General features: G+C 39.7%; 1 protein-coding gene across 5 annotated transcripts in view; it reads right to left on the bottom strand.

Moving 5' to 3' along the window:
• LOC1279385 (lachesin) overlaps window positions 1–16,461 on the bottom strand; it is a 61,643-nt gene that overhangs the window by 11,239 nt on the left and 33,943 nt on the right. For all 5 annotated transcript variants that reach the window (XM_061657645.1, XM_061657644.1, XM_061657643.1 and 2 more), the window contains exons 7-8: window positions 3,410–3,560; window positions 3,151–3,293 (exon numbers count right to left, since the gene is read on the bottom strand). In XM_061657645.1, coding sequence (XP_061513629.1) covers window positions 3,151–3,293; window positions 3,410–3,560 — 294 coding nt within the window. The remainder of the gene's footprint in view (window positions 1–3,150; window positions 3,294–3,409; window positions 3,561–16,461) is intronic.

Below are 16,461 nucleotides of genomic sequence, written 5' to 3'. Positions count from 1 at the left end.
GTGCGAGGTGTGTATTTTGGAAGGCGCCCATAGATTTTCTCCTTCACGTTTCGAGCCAAGCAAATCGACGATAAAAAGGCCATCGGATGACATTCACTTGGCAGGGGTTGTGCAGGTTTCTGCGGTTTGCCATTGCCGAAGGCATTGTTGAGGTTTCACAAACAATGACTTTCGGTGGCTAACTGCCACTACCTCGCGGTGGCTAAACTTCGCAAAATTGTTGTTTTTTTTTTTCGTTGCTGCTGTTGTAGGTAGAAGGGCGTTTTTGTGTGCTTCCTCCGCAAGGTAACTTGACGCTTTGTTTGGTCGAAGGGGCGGGGGAATTGTTTAGCGGCAGTTTTAAATTATGTCGCCATAATTAATTGATGCTGTCCGAAATAGATTCGATCGAATGAGGGTGCACCTAGGTGGAATGGTGTGTTGGATGGGAGTTAAATCATTTATGACTTTCTTTTGTTAGCTGACGTTGTATGTCCCGAAGCCAGGCAGGCAAGCATTTGTTAATTATGTCTATTTTTCAGCGATGCCGATTTTTGTAGTAGCATTAGAGAAGTTGCCTTATACGAACAATCAAATAAACATGAATTTAATGACAAATAACATGAGGTAATTTTTGGAACACTAAACATAACTTGAAAAGTGGTAATTGTAAAATGTTCATTTCAAAACATATTTTGGGGGCCTTCACGATTCTAGTTAGTTTTTTGTATGGAGTTTGACAGGTGGAGGCTGAAATCATGTAAACAATCCATACAAAACCACAGAAAAAACTAGCCTGCGATTTTCAGTCTAGAAAATTTTAGCCTAAAAGCTAGAATTAGATTCGAGTACCTGCTCGAAAACACGGGTTTGTTTACATTTATCACAAGGTGCATTAAAGAAATCAGGTGATCGAATCTGGAATCAAAGTGTATGTAGTCCAGGTGGTCTCATAGCATTTTTTATGACCAAATTTGAATATCACTTTTTGACAGGATGGGTGAAAACTTTTGCTCCAACGAGCTTTCTGGAGGCTTGACGAATACTCAAAACACTCTTAAAATCTTCATTAAGAAGCAGAAGCGATAAAAATCAGTCTTCTAAATTCATACACCTTGGGATAAGCCCACTTGTATATTCTACTCACTTAGATAGTTGCTCGAAAACTGCTATACAATGCAAACAGCTGACAGGCTGAAATTTCAGCCTACGAGCTTCAAACGGAAAGGGCCCCTTTATTAGAAAATCAATCAAATTTTGACAGTTAATTATGATACAGATTATACGTCTTTGCTAAAATAATTTAAATAGTTAAAGTAGAAGTTGTAAAAGTAGATCAAATTGCATTGTCAAATGTTCATTGTTATAATTATATGCATACTTGTTTTATAGGCATGAGTTTTTAAGTAGGAGAAAATAAATATTTTCTAAATTTAATAGTTTTTTTTCATTTAACTGGAATTTGCGTAAGAGCATGTAGATTATTGGTGAATATTATTTTTTACGCTTGTTCAATGCGTCCTTAGAACATTGAACAAAAACACGTAAATAAAAATCATATCAATGAAATGATCAATCTGATACGCATTTTTTATAATAAAATACACAACAATTCATGTTGGTATAAGTTGATAGATTTGTTACAGTACAAATTTGTTTTTCCCCTAATGTGTTCGGTAAAACTAATTCTTATGCAAACATCGGTGAAACAAAAACACGCGCTGTTCGTTTCTTGTTCAGCTCATCTCCTAACGGCCGGTGTCAAGTGCAATTTGTTTTGTTTTCACATTCGGTTGCACTCAAAGGCAAGCTGCCACATCTCAAACACACCTTCTAAAGCATTTCAACAACACGTCCTTAACGGAACAGCTTAAGAGAAACAAGCTGGTATGAAGTCATTTGGCATAATCTTTGATATGAACAGGATAGCTTCCCTCAAGCAGACCACCTGGTGGTGCAAATCATGCTCTCGAGTGCTGGTTTCGGCATATTTGGTCATAAATAATGATGTGCCGCTCTCACTCTTCCGAACTGCATATTTCCTCCGCACACTGATTTAACTTGTGCAGAACCACATCCATACATGCACGCAGGCACACATACACGAATTTCCACGCACATGTGTCGGTAAACGAGCAGTGAAGCTTCCTTTTGTGTTTTTGTGTTGAATAAATAATTATGCCAGCTCTAGGAGCGTACAACCATTTGCACAGAAACTGGCTTAGTTTGATTGTTCTTTGTTTTGTAGAATCAGAATGAGAGGGGTCATGGATGGAGCACGTGCTAGGAAAGATAATCTAGAAGTTGGCTCCAGAACGAGCATACCTTTGGTGTTGACGCATTCGGTGCTTCTGGCAACTGACTCTTGCAACGAGCAAGTTCCTATCGTACAACACTGAGGTAAGGAGACCATTGTGCCGTTAAGATGCATTTAAAAGAATGATTTCAAAGTCATCCCACAAGACCATTTTGAAGCGAAAGGATAATTTTTCACTGCAAGCCTTGTGTTGGAACTGTTCTGCTTCTGCAAGCAGCCATCGAATGCGTCCCAATGTTGCTTGGGCCGCAAAAGCGATGGGAAAACTTAATGAAAACAATCTCCGATAATGCTTTGCTAGGCTAGAAGGTAGACGAACCGTTTTACATTAAGTTTCACTTCTAACCGGGCAACCCCAATGCTAGGTGTTCATGCATCGGGTGTTGGGGGAGAAGCTCCGAGAGGAAGCTAGGAAGGAATGCATTGCATAAAACATAATAGCTTCAATTATTGTGCGCTCAATGACAGGTGCTAGGTGCGGCTGCCTCTCGCTGGCATGAAGCAAGTTTTAATTTATGATTTAATAAGTGTAATTAAAACTGTCAGCCAATAAACGGAGCTGTGATTTATGGCGGAGCTCTGGCAAAATGCAACAATGCGATCGTAACTTATTAGGACGAGTGAGGTGGTTGCATTGTACTAGCCGCCCGCTATGGCGTTTTGGCAAACCTGCTGGTGCTCCAACATCAAGGAAAGCAAAATTGTGTTCTATGAGAACTATGAGAGCATTGGTTATGATTTTTGGGGGTTTGACAAATACCAGCGAAAACGTGACAAAGGCGCGTTTACGAGTGAGCGCACGTGTACGGATTGCGAATAACTGCTTAAGATGTTTCGTGAAGCGTTGTACTTACTGTAAAGTCTAATTGTTCCATCTGTTTCTCCGCGGGGATTCTTAGCGACACACTTGTACGTTCCATAGTCCGTCTGCTGAATGTTGTAAATGTGCAAACGCATGTGCGTTTTGTAGATTGGCATTCCTACATTGGACTCGGTTCTGGGGGGGTTGGTTTTGTTTTCAGAGAAGTTGGATTGTGCAGGAGAAACGTTAACAATAAACAATAGCTTTTGAGCAAGTACAGCGGATTAAAAAGCAAGATGATCGTTATTTACCTGTACTTCTTGGAGTCATGAATCATGTGACCGTCCTCTCGCGTCCAGTAGTTCAACGATGTCGGATGCGCCTCGGTGAAACATTCCAATGTCACGTTGAAGTACAGCGGAACACCTACCAGCTGATGCGGTATCCACAGCATCGGTGGAACTGAATGAGGAGAGAAAACGGAGACAGGTGTAAACAATGTACAATAGGGAACGAGACGAACAGGGAGTGTTGAGACAATTTATGAACCACCGTTGCTGATCGTTGGCGGAAGGAAATGTTTGTTAGCTGGTTTATCTAGAAGTTAGGCCACTGATTTGTTGGTAGTGTAATTTATTTTACCAACCAGTGGTTGTGGAGCATATCAACGAGCTTGTCTAGTTTTGCAAAGAAAAAAAACTGCTCACGTTCAACAAATACATCAAGCGAAGTGGAAACATAACTGATGTTGTTGTTCATATTTCAGAGTCTTCAAAAATGTCATTCATCCTTGTCGTGAGAGCGAAGTGGTTGAAGATAGCGATGGTTTGGTGCTATCTGAGAAAATTTTCCTGAGGAAATAAGAAATGGACAAATTGGAAGCACACATTTGTGAAAATTTGTAATACGTCGTGTAAGAAACTGTCTCCATTTGTGGTGTCCTGTATGAACAAGGCTTTTGATTCGCAAAGCAATATGATGCTTTATGATTATAATTATGACTATTTTTTTATTATTGGTTGACGGATTGAATAAATCCCTATCGACAGAGGAATATTCAACATTTAACAATTTTCAGTTTTATAGTTTTTAGTTTTTCACATTTTTGCACACCTACACACTCAAAAAGACGCTATGTTTAGGTCAGGGGTGATATCAAAAACTCTAAACCGTTATTTCATAACCATTCATAATGTAGAAAATCATGACCATAGGCCAAAGTTCTTGGATAATCCTTCTTAGATCTACGAACTCTTAAAGATTATTATTTATTTAATATTAAGAGGGCTGTATTATATACGGGTTTCGATCAATGTAAGCGACAATTCTCCCATCGACAGGTTTTTAAACTTGATTTAATCCTTTGCACCAATTCATATAGACAGTACTGCTAAAAACTCTCTTATGCAGAATTTATAATATTTATTTATTTTGATTAGATTGATAAAACATTTTTATCAGCACACGTAACCTTTTCCAATTTAATCAATGGGTAGCCAATCTCTGCTCTAATTAATACTAAGTTCCACACACTGAAATTCAATGCAATACAGTGGATATATTGAAATAAGCATTGAATATGCTTGTTAATACCAAACAAGCCAATTAATTCAGTAAATAAAACTCAACTTCCTGTCATGCGGACGGTCATGATAATGGAGCATAATAAAGCGTAATGATTGATTAATTATGTTTTCCGATTCACTCCTCCCAGCCCTATCCAAATAGCAAGTCAAATGTGTCAATTAGTAATCGAAGCTTCAATCAAAATGGTTAACTTCCGGTTCGTGCTCAGCCGGTTTAAACTTGGGTCCATATGGTAGCTTCGGGCAGACTTCACCGGGACAATTTAAATGATCCGAACAGAATCCGTCCGCTCTTTTGAACTTGTACGATTGTAGCCTGACATGGCAAGGTCGAGCGTGATTATCCGGGTGAGTTTGATACCGTTAATCATATGGGGATGTGTAGAGTGGTTCTTGAAACGAAGTATGTACTACCTTCTATGGTTACAGTTATTACAAAAGCTAGGGCTGGTGATTTTACATTTCATTTGCTGAAGCTACACCATAGTAATAATACATTTATTCAACGTAAAATAAGACAGTGAGCAGAAATTTGCAAGTTTCTTTCCACTTTTTAACACGTATTCCTAAGGCCTTTCGTTGATGGTTCAGTTCGGCAGAATACCAGGGGGACTATGCTTCGGTAGTGGGATGAATGAATTTTTAATGCCATCCACGTATTTTATTACTTCCGAGGGTGGCAGACCGGCCCCGCTGGTGGATCAGGGGCGATGTAAAAATGAACGAAAAACGAAAAAACCCAACTCTGTAGCCATGTTTTTGCTCCCCATTCGCTTAGGATTGCTGGGAGGTATTTGGAGGTGTGGTGGTGGCATCGGGTAGAAAGGATATGATCATGTGTAAAAGCAACGAAAGACACGGCACCAAGAGACGCAGACGGTAGTATATAGTAAAAAAAATTTCCAAAAATGGGTTAAAAAACTGGTTAAAGCATTCAGTCGTTTTTATTTGCAGTCAACGATGCAGCCTTTTTCGTTTATCCTTATCATTTTTCCATTGGATTAGCACTTGTACATTGTCACCTTCAGGCACATTTGTAGGTGCTGTGATACAGATGTCCCCAGGTGGTACTAGTGGTGGTGATAATGCATAAATTTGCATTTTGGTATGAACTCTATGTTGTTTGTTTGAGAAATTTTCATGAGGTGCGGAATCTTTATTTTATTTTCAGATAAATGTTTGCTGCTAATTTAGTTATTGAAAAAAAGGGCAATAGATATACAAAACTAAACAGATGAAACTGTGCAATGAATCCATTTGGTGAACTGAAATCTGTTCGTTTGTTTTTACGACCATGTTTTCCGATTTGTCTATCCATTTGAAACATGCTGTCTAGTACCAGCCGCGTGGCCATCTATTTGTAGCAAAAAATCCTTTGAATGCTCACCGTTCAAAAACGATTCTGACACGAAACACGTCACTAAATGGGTGGCAAATGCAAGCAAACGGTTCAGAAACGATTCAACCTGGACCGATATTTGTCTTTCCCAATGGACAAAAGGGACAAAAGGGGATTGTACAGAGGGCGTAAATGGAAATTGAATTTAAATAAATCCACCTAACTTGTACCCGTCTGCAACGAGTAAGGATGCTGGTACGAATCCTATTCGGAATCTGCAATGCCCCAATGCAGTGTTGAGAGACTGACTCTCAACGTTAGGCGTGTGGTAAAAGGTCAGGTATCGAGGGACTAGACACTAAAGCTGTGGCTATTCTGGTGTGCGGTAGACCTAACGCAAAGTGAAAGGTTAAATCTGGTGTTGAGTGGCTTTAGGTGGGTGAGTTGATACGGTTGAATTGATTGGAATGTTAATAGCAATTCATACCAAGTGTACATTGATTCTACAGTCGATTCACTGATTCTTTATGGTAGAGCGATGCTAAAAATAAACTGTATTTTTTTTATTCACGTTGTTTTCTACACTTTTGTAAGAAAGCATATTTGATTATTTCTGCACATCAAAATTGAAAAGCTAACAAGTAAAACATCAGCAGTGATAGAAATTTAGAGGAGACGGCAGTTACTTTCTTCCAATCTTTGCAAACTTATTTCGTAATAAATTGCAGTTTCCTATGCTCTAAAGATGAGTATGAGGATTTTTCATGATTTTTAATGTTTAGATGATTTTTATTATTGCCGTGATTAAATTGTAAGCAAGTCTTTTCACATATGGGTCTTGATTAGATTATTATAATTCACCAATTATTATAAGTGTAGTTCTTTGTTTTGTTACAACAGTAAATTCCGAAAACTTATTAGTTATCATAAGTTTTTCCAAATTCTAAATAACTTAATAACTAAATAACTCACTCGACTTATTTGTGGCTATTTTGGCTTGTATTGTCATTAATAGTAAAGTATGAGTATTGGATAGTATAGTACCCGTTGAATGAGAAATCCCATTCAGAATTTCGTTGCTGAAATATATTAGTCGGAATCGCCTTTATACATCAAACTGAATTAATATTCATTTGAAACTTTTTGTTAAAATAGTCCCATAGTTAACAAATAAGATTGAATTTAGTCACCATTATAGTGGATAGACAGAAATGGTCAACGTTGGGCTATTCAAGTCACAAAACGTAATTTTCTACTAATTCACGGCAGGAGCTTGTCAAAATGATGACGCGTTGGCCAACGCGAACCAACTTCCAAAGCAAAACACATTCACACACACAAACAAACACGCACATACACACACACACACACACACACACACACACACACACACACACACACACACACACACACACACACACACATACGAATGGACACTTTGGTGGAGTCGATATATACAGGCAAGTTGCGTGGTATGGTTTGTTGTAGGAAAGAGAGTACAGAGTAAGTTTAAAGGATAAAGCTTAAACCTGCCACCGGAACGTAACACGAACGTAGCACGAACACGGTGGGAGGCTATTTTTCGCTAAAATCTCTCGAAAGATAGATGGATGGCTAGATTCGGAAACAGGTGCATGGAATGGCAACCCACCATCAGGTTGACTCCTTCACACCCTCAAAGCATCACTTCCCGAATACGATTGCAGCGTGACTGTGACGCTGGTTGAACGAAAGCGCTCACCAACCGACACATTTCAATGAGGAATGCGACCACAGAACGTACGTACGCTATCGTTCGTATCGTTGTGCCACGAGATCCACGTTCAAATGGATACCCAGACCAACCAGCCATCACTAGGAAGGCATGTGAGGGTCGCGTTTTAAACCATCTCCTATCAGCGGGATGGGAGGGTAGATGGAAGGCGGAGGCCGTTGAGTGCTTTAATGGCTTGTTGGCTTAAGGCTTGTTGAGAATTTTGGCAATGTTCTGAGGATAAATCAAGCTTCTTCGTTCGTCAGGCTGATGAGCGCGGTACATGGCATAGATGGTGAGATGCACCGTATTGCTTGATGCAAAATACGGGAAGTAATCGATGGATTTTTCATTTTGTTTTCCGCTTACGCGCAAATAATCCCCGAGCGAGGCACGATATTCAAATTAGGATTTGTGTTCTTACTGTAGCAGAACCGCGTCTATTGTTTATTTGTTTTGAAGTATTAGAAGTTCTTTTGTTGTGAGAGCAAGAAAACATTAAAATAATTTTAGCATGTAAGAATGACGTTTGAATTGTATAACTTTGTCAATTGCGATGAGTATTAGCACAGAGCACACATTCAACAAGCAAAGGATGAGAGATACATCAAAAGAAACAAGAAATATTATTGCACATTTGTCCCGTGATGAACATTTACAGTGCCATTACAACAAACTAGGAGCAAAACAGTGTAAACGAAATTTAAAGTAAAGCGTTGAACAAAATTCCAAACAGTTTTTTTGCCACACAGAATTTATGCTAAAGATCGTGCAATGTCTTATCCCGTTTGCCCTTTCTATTTTTTTTGGTTACTGGATGGTGTTAAAAAAAAACTTCTCACTGGTTGTTTGGCTGTGGATATCCAAAACTTCAAAAATCAACGGTTTTCTTTAGATCTGCTAGCGAAGGGAAGCATGTTCATAAATATTTTATTGCTTTCTCTTCCCTCCTCGTCCGAGGTGGGGAACGTTTGGAAATTGCTGAATCTTTTCATTTCGTTCATTCTCGCTGGATGCTGGATGGATGTCGACACTGTCCAACAACCACAGCTTGAGCAAATAGGATTCCTTCAAAAGTTGTTGCGTTTTTTTTGTTGTTGCCGTCCTTCCCTGCAGCGCAAAAACTTTATCCTCTCCAGAATCACGCAGCAAAGACGACGGTCGGTTTTCTCTTTTGATGGGAATTCAATTTGTTGGGCGTGATGATGGTTGTGTAAGAGTATGTTCTAAGGCATCCACTCTGCTAGAGGACAGTCTTGCGGAGACTATCGGACCAAATGTATGATACTGGGAAAAATCTCGCAAGAAGAAAAAGATGTTGAGAAAGCGTGTGTTACGAACCCCCCCGGGGGTCATCAAATCAGTAGAAAACGGAACCACTCGATGTTTCGAGCTGAACCTTCGTTATCTTCAAGCAGTGTAGAGCCTGCTTCTGTTCAAGCCGTTTACGAGCGAGGAAATGCTTTAAGTGGCCACATCATCAACACTTTACGGTTCAGCGGTTGTATGCACTCGAGAATCGTTCCCCTCGAGCCCCTGTTGGATTTGCGGTTTTGTGGCGTGGTAGTAAAATGGACGCCTTTATGGCATTATTAAATCGATGACGATTTGATTTTCATGCGACACTTATAGCCTATGTCGGATTGTCTTTTAATTGTGCAAATGTCTGAATCGTTGAGCTAAAGAGAGTGTATTGAAGATGTTTTGATGAGTGGAATGCAGATTATTTTAAATTCAAATCTCTGCACTGAAAACATGAAAAACAGATATAGAAAAATGTGTTTTTTTTAACTAGGTTAACGCTATTATTCCATTTAGCGCAGTTTATTCCATGAGTAGAAAGGGCAAAGGGCAATGGCTAATGCTGGCAACAATTATGCACACAAAATAAGTGGAAAATGGATGCCCCGAAGCGTCGGAAAGCAGCTCGTCCATTCGCTAAGAAATGATCAAAACGTAAGGACTCCAGTGTGTTGCTGTGCTGAATGAACGTTATAAAGAAGCAAAAAAAAAAAGAAAAGAACAAGCTAAACGTAACATAAAATAGCTCTTTCGTCGAAACAACGAAAATGAGCCGCGGGAAGACATCCGAACTGCACCCGGAAGGTATAAGCGTGATTTTCCGCGATCTCGTCTGTTTGGAAACTTAATTTCATTTTTGCCACGGATGCCTTCCGGAAATGGGAAACTTTTAGAATAATTGGAGTTTTATGCTGAGTGCCACTTATTTCATTTAGCATTGTTTTAAGGAATAATCGACACGATTTCTTGTTGCTCATGCTCCTGTACAGTTGCTCCCGGTTGGATATTTCTGTGTTGCGTGACACGAAATTGCAATGGTATAATGGTTTCAATAGGTTATGGAATTTAAAACATGTTCAGCAGGATGAATAATTGAAATTGCTCAACCAGAGAAAAGGACAACTAAATGGAATGAACATAAAATGCCTTTTTGCCACAGCTTGTCTATATGGCAATATTTTTTGCTTCAAAAGTTCTTATTTAATATCATAAAGTTATACTTTAATATCATACGTATTTAAAATATTAAAGAAATATGTGACATTTTCATCATAGTGTATGACTTAACTAGATAAAAGGGGTTGGAACCCCCTGAATTTCATATTTTCACTCACTTACTACTCATTATGGACACTTTCTTGACTCTTTCCTAAGGACGAGAGCTTTATGTGATGGGAGTTGATCTTTATAACATCTTTTTGGACAGACGAAAAGGGTGCCTTAGAGTCCAATTTCCATCATATACAGTTCGCTTCCCGATAAATTGTAATTTTCCTAAACATTTAAAGTTTTTTAATGTATTTATTTATTCGATAATAGCATATTTGAAATTTGCTATTAGGAGTTTTTGACTAGGTTAGTTGGCAAATTGATGACAAAAAATCCCACAGCCTAGCAACATAGTTTTTAAAAGGTTCATATATCTCTTCTACTTGGCCCTGTTCGGTGTTGTAAAGTGCATTCATTAAAAAAGAAAAGTTAAAGGTACCATACTTGTATACCCAACGTAGACACTCCCTTATGAAATATCTTAGAAGTAATACATTCTAGAAGCAGTAAACAAAACATTATACGTAATCCTCAGTACTGGCTAATTTTGACTCCACAACAACTTAAACAAATTGTAAACAAACGGTCATTTATTGTAAATATTGTTTAGTGGCTTTGATTAAGTGATTTAAGTTAACATTACCTTCTGATACCTCTGCGGAGGGTTTGAAGGTATGCTATATGTTCGTTTATTTGTATGGATAAAACTATCAAATACAGCTTTCAAAGCACAATCCATCTGATACTAGTAATTAAAAGAGCGTAAACCAGTTGCTATAAAGTCAATTAAGTTTGAAGCACGCTTTGAAACGTCTTGGTACAAACTCATGCTGATTCAACGATGTGAAAGAACTGTATTTGTGAAAAAGAGCTTTGGCTGCAGTAAACACACTAGCGACCTTTTTATTATATACCGGTAACATAACGAATGTTTTCCATTCGTCCAAAAAGGTGCAGAGCATTAAGGAAAATAATCACCAAAACGCTGTTTGAATACATCAGACTGAATGTCATTAGGCGTAGGAGAGTACGAATAGTTCAGTCATTAAAGCAATTTCAGTGATGATAGATGTTAAGTAAATGTGGACAATGTTTTTGTAATGTATTTAGTGTATATTGATGGCATGATCTCATGTAAGAGTACGTTCCTTGTGCAGGTTTTCTTCAACAAACAAATCAAAACATTTCTTATTAAATCTAATATCAAACCAAGAATTCGTAAGATTCGAAAGTCTCTATCACACCATCAGGACACACGAATATAGGGTGCAGTGGTTCGTATTAAATACAAGATTAAAGAATTCTCAACACTCGCCGCCAACACCTACATAGCCGGAAGTGAAGATTAAAGGGAAAAACTCGTGCAACCACAAAATATGAGGCGATATGAGGTGCACACACACACAAACACACATACACTTTTGTAGTAAACTTTTCTGCCCCTGGTAGCAGATGGTCCGTGCGACCTTCTTCCTTGGGTCGCACAATCAGCCTGAGGAAAGGCTAGCGATGAAGGTTCGGATTTGTTTCATCGGTAGCACACAGCAATCTTTCAGTAGCGAAAGCACCGTGGCTCGATGGAAAAGATGAATCAGAAAGTGTGTGCAAAAACTTTACATCTAAATGCTAATATTTCCGGTGTGTCACATCGGTGTTTCGTTCACGCTTCTGTCGACCGATCGGTCCGATGTGGTTGGAAACTCAGCACAGCACAGAGTGCAAGACACTGACACCATGCTGTCAACAGTCGCGCTACCAAGACACCGCGTCTCATACCTGCTCGCCTCGGCAGTGGAGGTGGAAAGTAGAAAGAAAAAAATCTTAATTTATATTCAATCATATTCCCATGGTGCGTTCCCGTACCGAACGGTCGTGGCACGGCATGTTGCCCCGGAAGTGGAAAGTAACTTTTAGGGAAGAAATCCCAATCCCAGCGACAGTACCCGGCGAGAAGCATTCACACTCCCACTGGAAGCTGATTTTCGATGCTCCTTGCTGTATAATTTGCTTTTAATAAAATTGTTAACAAACATGGATCGGGCTTGGCCCGATGATGAAACTGGCAACCGTCCTTGTGTGCCACGATGGTTACAGTAACTGCGGGACGGGATGGTGTGAATGTGAATGTGAATGTGTTTAGCTTTCTCTCACTTTTCCACCGGAAGAAACGCAGGAAGGAAGGAAGGAAAACATAAACCACTCCTGGGCACCACTTTGTCCCTTTGGAAGGACATTCGCTCCTTTAAATCGTATCCCATTGGTGCTGGGAAATGGGTCGTATTCAAATTTGCACACTTGTCTTGCGGGTGAATTGGGGAGCCTTCGGGGTGTGTTTTGTCGCTACGCTTGCTCAACAGTTGGTCGGATCGGACGGAGCGGGGATCGTTTTGTTCGAGTGTTATAACTGTTTGCCAGGTCATGGCTTATGCAATCGGGTGTCGAGTGCTATCGAACAATTTCCCTCTACTGTCCCCCTGGGGGGAGGTTTGTTTGATTGCACACAGTGTTTGTGGCGTTTGCTCACACTTGTTGCTCGCTGGGTGTTGTTTACTCTCGGGTTTCCATGATGTGTGTACGTTTGTGGCACATATTGTGACTGTGGAAAAGAATGTGATCGGTTCTGCCAAACGGTAGAGTATTTATTGAGAGCTTATGGTGTTGGTTTGTTTGGTTGATTTTTTTGTTTCCATGCTCCTACGTCGCCGGAACAATAATCGATTGTTAAAAAAACGAATGTTCTGCAAATTGGTTGCGAAATGCACCATATTATTGAATGCATCTTGCTGTACTAATAGAAAACAATGTATTGGAAGTTTTTATTTGTAAAATGGAACGAGTCAATGAAGTTACATATTCAAATTAAATGTTTTGAGTACACTAATTATTCGTATCAGTCGGAATGGAATTGAATAAACTCAATTACATGTGCCGGTCTCGTGGTACAGTCGTCAACTCGAACGACTTAACAACATGCCCGTCATACGTAGGACTGACTATCCTGATATCGGGGGAATCAATAAGTCACTGAAAGCCAAGCCCACAAATGGTACAGACAGGCCTTGACCGACAACGGTTGTTGAAAAGAAGGAGAAAAAGAATGACAAAGAATGTAAATGTTGATAGAAAATTTAATTGAAACAGTTTTATAGGAACCTCAACGTGTCATACTCACTTAAAATGATCAACAAATGATTCGTTTTTATAAATTTAAATTCATTATTTATGACAAAGACATTTAAGAAATGCATAAAAACATAAGAACAAACAGAAATATTACGAAAAAGTTCCAAATTCCACGTGTTTCAACTTCTGATCAACCATTCATGACTGTTGATTGTTTTAATGCCTGTGTGAGTCAAACTATAAACTCGACGAAGCCATCCAAAAGCATTGTAAAGATGCCAAAAAAAAAGACCGTACAAGTAAATGTATTCACACTATTGCGAACGGCAACAAATGTAAGGTGCTCTTTCTAATAATTCAAACCTTCTCCACCTTGCTTCAAGGAAGCTCCATTTATCATTTCTCTTTATCGTTAACGCGTTGTGGGCTGTCACTTTCGATTGGTTTCATTTATGGATATCAGTTTTTTTGCACTGCGGAAGCGCAAGCCAAAATGCAAGCAACAAAATCGTACAGCACACAAACAAATGATTTTTATCGTTGGTCCATAAAACTGTTTGACAAAAATCCACTTTCAAGCCACAGTAATCTTCCCTGTATCTTCTCAATCCGACCACTACGACACCGATTTTCTTGTCATAACCAAAAGCCACAAGGCATGAGGTTACGTTTCTCTGCTCATCGTCTCACACTCCCTTCAGCACGTTATGTTTGTGTGTGAAAAAAAACGAACGAGGAAAAAAATACACCACGACACAACTACCGGAACCTCAAACCATTGGAACGTCCAAAGCCGACATAAAAACCGTCAACCAAAGTGGCAAAATCATGGTTATTGCACTGCCGCTGCTGACGCTTTCAGCTCCCTGGCAAGGAGGAGCAGAAGTTTTTTTTGCCTTTTGGCAACACTTTCCCTCTGAGCGCTTCATGGTATTGGGGGAACAGGAATAGGGAAAGCATAAGAAATAGCCTTGAGTGTTGAGAAGCTGCAAAGGGATGGTGGCATATTCTTACGGATTTCTTTGCCACTAGTGCGTTGGGTCTAGCGCGCTGAGTAGCGTCGTGCTGTCGGCATGTTGAAGCTAATCCAGATGTATAGGAACGAGAGCATGTTGTGTCGAGTAGTTGTATTAAGAGCATCGGAACAGCGCCGGTGGTCGCACCCCAAAGGAAGGTTAGCAGCAGAACCACATCTGTCCGTAAGCCGTAACACCCGACATCCTTTGGCTTCTACAACAACTTCAACAGACTGTGTTTTTAAGTACATAAAATGTCATAATATATTTGCACTTTGGGTTTTGGAGATTTCTCGGTCGTGGCAGATTTCTCAGGACAGACACAGTCGGCAGTGGATAACGATCAGGGCGACTTTACTTTTGGTGGTGGTAATATATATATATGTGTGTGTGTGTGTGTGTGTGAGTATGTTTGGATGTGATTGTAAACATAAACACACTTCCGTTTTCGCTTACCGGCGAAGCCTTTTCACTTGACAGACAGGCTGTCGAGCAGACAGGCTTGGCAGACAGACTGAACGGGAGAGGTTGATAGCAACTTCCTTAGCTTACCACCCCCTGCCACCCGTACTCGTTGACAGGAAGGGGATATGCTGAATGAAGTTATGACGGGTTGGGACAAATATGAGTCAATTTTCGGTCTTAGCTTAGAGTAGAGCCACTTCAAGGGTAGGGCAAGATGTGAGCTGTGCGTGAAGAGTACTTGAGATATTGTTTCGGGATTAGGACAAAGTTTTGAATAATTGCTCCAACACTTCGGCACGCTTGCGAGCCGTGATTAATCTGTTGAATGTATGAGAATTAGCTTACGACCGCTGGGAGAGATATCTGCATAATGGGAATCTAATTTATGTACCTCGTGGGTTTTACAAATACGCTATCGAGAGGCTTTTGAGGTTTTGCATTTTAGCAGTTTTTTTTCGTTGTTTTTGTTTTATGTACTGATAAAAAACTTAATTTTTAACTGCTTATAATAAAAAAAGCTAGAAACATTAGATAAAGTTTCTAAGACTTTTTAAATGTTTTAACCTTTCAATTTTAAAAATGTATCATGTAGTTTATGATGCGAACTGTATTAAGTCATACCTTCTCAGAAGAATTGCGCGACGATGGAGTTTATTATCCAGTTTTCTTCCTTCATTCATTATTTTCTTCAGATGTTCGCTGCTAACGCTAACTAGGAATGTAATTAAGGGTACAGTTTGATTGGATTTGATTGCAGAAACGTTTTCTTCGGTGATAATGAGCGTCTTTCTCGGGTTGATAAGGCTGACTAGCCCAATGCCGGGTGTGTCGAGAATCTTCTAATTAAATCAACTCCATCGCCATCCGTGCGGCCCTGGGAAGGTGAATATTATTTACGTTAGCGTTCACACTCGCCGCGGGAATACAGGACCACGTACCATCATCATCATCATTCCTCCAATCGAGGTACTAAGCACGAAACTCATAGTGAAAGCTATGCACGTACCATTTCGTAGTTCGGTGGAAGCAAAAAAAAAGTTTGCACACCGGGAATATTTGCCCTTGCCAAAGGCTTAAGTTTATGTTCGGCGGTATAGCGTGGGATGGAATTGTTGTACAAGATGGAGTTTAGCCTGCCACAAGAAAAACTCGTTTTTGGCTGAAATACCGACCGAGGCAAACTATGGTATTTTCATCTGTGTGGCACTTTGTACATGGAAAATAGTATAAAAAAAAACAAACTTTTCTGTTCCAACACTTTGCGGGATGCTGAACATTATCAAACATTTTTTCCCTTGTGGACGTTCGCTGTTTCCCTTGTCATCCCCCGCCGTATGATAGGAAACTATTGTAATTCGTTGCAGATTTCTACAATCACACCATTTGTGCACATCAAAACTCCCATCAAAAACATGGGGTTGAATTGTCTGACTTTTTGTTTTTTGCCCATGTCTGGTGGTGGTACAAATCGAGGCCACTTTCCTACTGCTTTCTACTGGGCTACCATCCA

The sequence above is a fragment of the Anopheles gambiae genome, chromosome 3, assembly GCF_943734735.2.
Source record: "Anopheles gambiae chromosome 3, idAnoGambNW_F1_1, whole genome shotgun sequence".
In the NCBI taxonomy this organism is placed as follows: domain Eukaryota; kingdom Metazoa; phylum Arthropoda; class Insecta; order Diptera; family Culicidae; genus Anopheles; species Anopheles gambiae.
The sequence above is the reverse complement of the archived record's forward strand: the minus strand, read 5'-3'. Positions and strand labels throughout refer to the sequence as shown.